Source organism: Oryzias melastigma, linkage group LG22 (genome assembly GCF_002922805.2).
Source record: "Oryzias melastigma strain HK-1 linkage group LG22, ASM292280v2, whole genome shotgun sequence".
NCBI classification, from domain to species: Eukaryota; Metazoa; Chordata; class Actinopteri; order Beloniformes; family Adrianichthyidae; genus Oryzias; species Oryzias melastigma.
Genome location: NC_050533.1, coordinates 12,874,449 through 12,878,443, shown reverse-complemented (window position 1 = coordinate 12,878,443; position 3,995 = coordinate 12,874,449). Strand labels below are relative to the sequence as shown.

Here is a 3,995-nt window from a genome sequence, read left to right as displayed (position 1 = left end):
TGCCATGGTTATAAGCGTCCTCACTTATCCTACCCCCCCACATATGGCACCGAAACGGTCATATTTAGACAAGCAGGAGCAAAAAGGAGATGCTCTCGTTTCCATGACAACGTCAATCCGGCCTCCGTCAATACACAGGGCGGGTCCTGCGGTGACAATGGACAGGCATTGAGGGGAGGGGGGGTTGCGGGAAGAGCACTGACTAAAATAGCAGGGGCAAAGCTCGGTGAGGCTGAGGGTTCGAAACCCCCGATTTCCAGGAGGCCTGGAAGCTGACTGCGGATGGAGGCAGAGGGCCGCGCGCGCGCGCCGGTGCGCATCTGTCATGACGCGTCAAGCGGAGCGCGTGGAGCTCACCTCATTTTGTCCTGCTTTAGTATTCCGGCTCCTCGGTTGATCCGCGGGTTCGGAGCCCGCCCCGGGCCCCGCTCGGACTCCTGTGCGTGGGCTCGGATGCGGCTGCTGAGTCAGGCGGATGAAGTCGCAGACGCTAAACGACGTTTTCCTGCAGCCGCTTTGTGCTCCGTTGTCTCTGCTGCTGCTGTCGGCGGCCGCTGCTGCGTCTCCCCGGGTCCATGTTCGGCTGCGGCTCGCTTGAGAACGGTGCGCGGTGGTGGGGGTCAGCCTTCGCCTCCTTCGGACCACATTTTCTTCCCATTCAGTGTTTGGACGAAAGCGCAGAGATTTCTTTAGGGGGAAACGCTGGAACGGCGTGCGAATGAAGAGGAGGGCCGGCTCAAGGCTGCCCCCTCGCGGTCACGATGAGAACACGCAGACCCCTGACGACCACCGACGTCAACAACTCTTTTTTGGGAAGGGTGGGGCGACGTGGAGGGTTTGAATCCGTTTGAATGGGTACACGTAAAAATAATGTTGTGTTACCCTGCAGTCACAGCGACCCACACACAATCCAATTAGAGTATATAATATAATATAATTTACCAATAATAATCATTATAATAATATGTGAAAATCACAAACAAAACTAAAAGTAAAGGTATTTTACGGTTACATAAAGTAAATAGATAAAAAAAGTAACATAAAACACAAGAATGTTAAACTCCGGAGCCCTGGATATGACATTACAAAAACAACAATACATTTTTCTCTCAGATTAATAGTTTGAGGCAACAAACAAGAATTCTCTGTGTTTTTGTGGTCAGAAATTTGCATTTTACCACCTTCAAATCCTAATATTAATTTGTCACCATTAAACAAACTTATGGTCACAAGATGCTATTTTGTGCCGACAAAATGTTAGTTTCTGCCAACAATATTCTAATTTTTGCCCACAAAATACTTGTTTATGCCAAAACTATGCTAATTTTTGTGCATAAAATGCTAATTTGTGTTGACAAAGTTATCCTTTGCATGCACAAAACGCTATTTTGTGCCCAAAATACTAACTTGTTACTCACAAAATGGGAATTTGCTTATTTACTGTTCACAAAATACTGATTTAAATATTTATATTATAATATAAATATATATTATATTTATATTATTTATATACACAAACGTCTAAATAGTGTGCTCAAAATGCTAATTTGTGCCTACGAAAAGCCATGTTGTGGCCACAAAATGACAAATTTGTGCTCACAAATGTTAATTGGTGTCCACAAAACAACAGACAGTGGCCACAAAATGCTAATTTGTGGAAACAACTTAGTAAGGTGAGGGAACAATTTGTTTTATTTTTCATTTGTAAATGTAATGTTCAGGGCTCTGTACAAAACACATGTAGGCCTACTGTAACCAAAAATATATTTTAAAGTGTCAATTATGATAATTAGCTTTTTTATGTAGGTTTATATCCAGAATTTTTATTTAAATTTAATACAAATCTAACAAATTTTTGGTCTATTGAATTTTTAATTTTGTTTTCTTTTTAAGTTTAAACAAAAATCCTTTACAAAGATAGCTTTTAATTAATAAAGAGAGAAACAAGACACAGTCAAAAAAATTCAGCTTTAATTTTAGGTATTAGTCAGATATCAATGTGAATTTGCAGGCTTTGTGTTACACAGTAGAGCATTTAAATCAAGTCTGTCGGAAAATGCATTTTCCTGATAAAAACAACTCCAACAATCTGAAGCCAAATCCAATTAAATTTGAATATTTCTACACACATGCATGCATTAGCTTAAAGGGTGGAAACACAGGAAACGGGACACGTTTTTAGGTAACACATACAGACTTTTGAGAAATTCCATCTAGAGCTAAAAAAGTAACAGACCTGCTTTATAGTTACCAGGTGGAAGTAGTGCATTGTAGAGAAAAAAACAAACCCTTCAAAATAAAATCAACAGACAGTGCACATCAGACAGTTACAGTGCAATGGTCTCATCCTTCCCCGCCACTCATCCTAATTCAATAAAACTAAACGGACTCAAAGGAAATGCTTTATTTTGCTCTAGATTTTCCTCTCATCTGTCTTATCCTTGAAGCACATTTACAGAGAAAGCTGGAGGAAAATCATTCAGGCAGTTTATTTTCCAGCAATAAATAATAGTGCTTTATTTTGAAAGATGTTTGGATAAATTAAATATAAACCTCATATTTAAAGGTGAGCTACAGAATGATTTGAGGGGAGCGTCCATCGCTAATTTGGCATTTTTCACACAGCTGAGGCTAACAAAGTAGAGGCAGCTGACGGGCCGTGATATGTGAAGAAAAAGGGAGACGTGTTGCTTCACTAGTGCTTTCCTGAGTTATCAAATACAAAAAGTGTTAGAAAATCAGTTTGTTTTTTCATTGTTGTTGTTCTCCGGGGTCTCTGACCAGAGAAAACCTCTGGAATAACGGAGTGCAATCATCAAACCAAACCTTTGGTTTTACTTTTTTTTTCTAAGCTAGACTTTTTTTCAGTTTGTGTTTTTGTAGCGTGCGATTAAAAAATTGTCCTTTAAGCGTCCCACGCTACACTAAACCTCCTCTCTGCGCTGCAATTTCTGGTTTCAGATCACGGCGATCTGCTTCCTCCTTAGAGATCAGTGTTTGTCCTTTGAGTGCAGTTTCTCAGACGATCCTCCACTGCATCACGCTCATGTCCTTCCCGCCGGTCGACACCACGTAGCTGTCGTCACACAGGAAGGTCACGTTGGTCACATGACTGCTATGGCCGCCGTAGACATGGCTGGGAGCCTGCAGAGAAAACATCTTTGTTTAAATCGCTCAGAGAGATAATTCTAGATCCCAACACAAACATCCTACCCTGAACTGTGAACAGGGGTACGAGAAGAGGTGGACCTTCCCAAAGTCGTCCCCGCTGACGAGAAGGTTCTTGGCGTTGGACCGGCATGCTGCATTGATGTCGGTACCATCTGAGCCGTCGGGCCACAGACCTGGAAGGAGGAGGAGACGGGATGAGCAGGAGTCACCGGAACAGAAGGACAAGGACGGAGCTGCGGCTTACCGAAGACCTGGAAGCCCAAAGTACAGGTGAAGGTGGCCCACTCGATGTCCCGGGTCGTCTCCACACTGACCACCTGCTTACACACTGATGGGATCCCTGCCAGAACAAAGCAGAAGCAGCAGATCATGTTCAGTTACAGACACATCCAATGAAAATGATGGCGAAAAAAGGATTTGACTTCACATTCAGTTTTTACGTACAGTCAATGAGTTCCACCTAACCACATCTTAATAGTACAAAGCACAATTATAAACTATATTTTAGCTTAAAATGATATTTTATTCTATTTTCTTACTATTAATAAACTCCTATATTCTACCAGACAAATTGTCTCCTTTATCAATAGGAGTACCACATGGTACTGTCTCTAGACCACTGTTGGATTGAATGTTCTAAGCATGATGAAAATCATCTTCCTTATTCACATCTGCTGTTTTTTTAAAGACCTACTCCAATAAAAATGGTGTTTTTACCATATTCTAGTGGTCATGGAGGACATATAAAAGGAAAATTGTCACTTTTATCAAGTGGAGTACCGCATGGTACTGTCTTTGGACCACAGTTTGATTTCCTAAATAAT

General features: G+C 41.7%; 2 protein-coding genes across 4 annotated transcripts in view; both read right to left on the bottom strand.

The window, feature by feature from the left end:
• Nucleotides 1-772, bottom strand: part of evla (Enah/Vasp-like a) — a 36,671-nt gene extending 35,899 nt beyond the window's left edge. Inside the window, exon 1 of the mRNA XM_024270153.2 lies at nt 358-772. Within this exon, the coding sequence (XP_024125921.1) occupies nt 358-362 (5 nt within the window). The 5' untranslated portion in view covers nt 363-772. The remainder of the gene's footprint in view (nt 1-357) is intronic.
• A 1,179-nt stretch (nt 773-1,951) lies between these two features.
• eml1 (EMAP like 1) overlaps nt 1,952-3,995 on the bottom strand; it is a 37,205-nt gene continuing 35,161 nt past the window's right edge. For all 3 annotated transcript variants that reach the window (XM_024268698.2, XM_024268707.2, XM_024268717.2), the window contains 3 exons: nt 3,416-3,511; nt 3,214-3,344; nt 1,952-3,144 (listed from right to left, as the gene is read on the bottom strand). In XM_024268698.2, the coding sequence (XP_024124466.1) occupies nt 3,019-3,144; nt 3,214-3,344; nt 3,416-3,511 (353 nt within the window). In that variant the 3' untranslated portion in view covers nt 1,952-3,018. The remainder of the gene's footprint in view (nt 3,145-3,213; nt 3,345-3,415; nt 3,512-3,995) is intronic.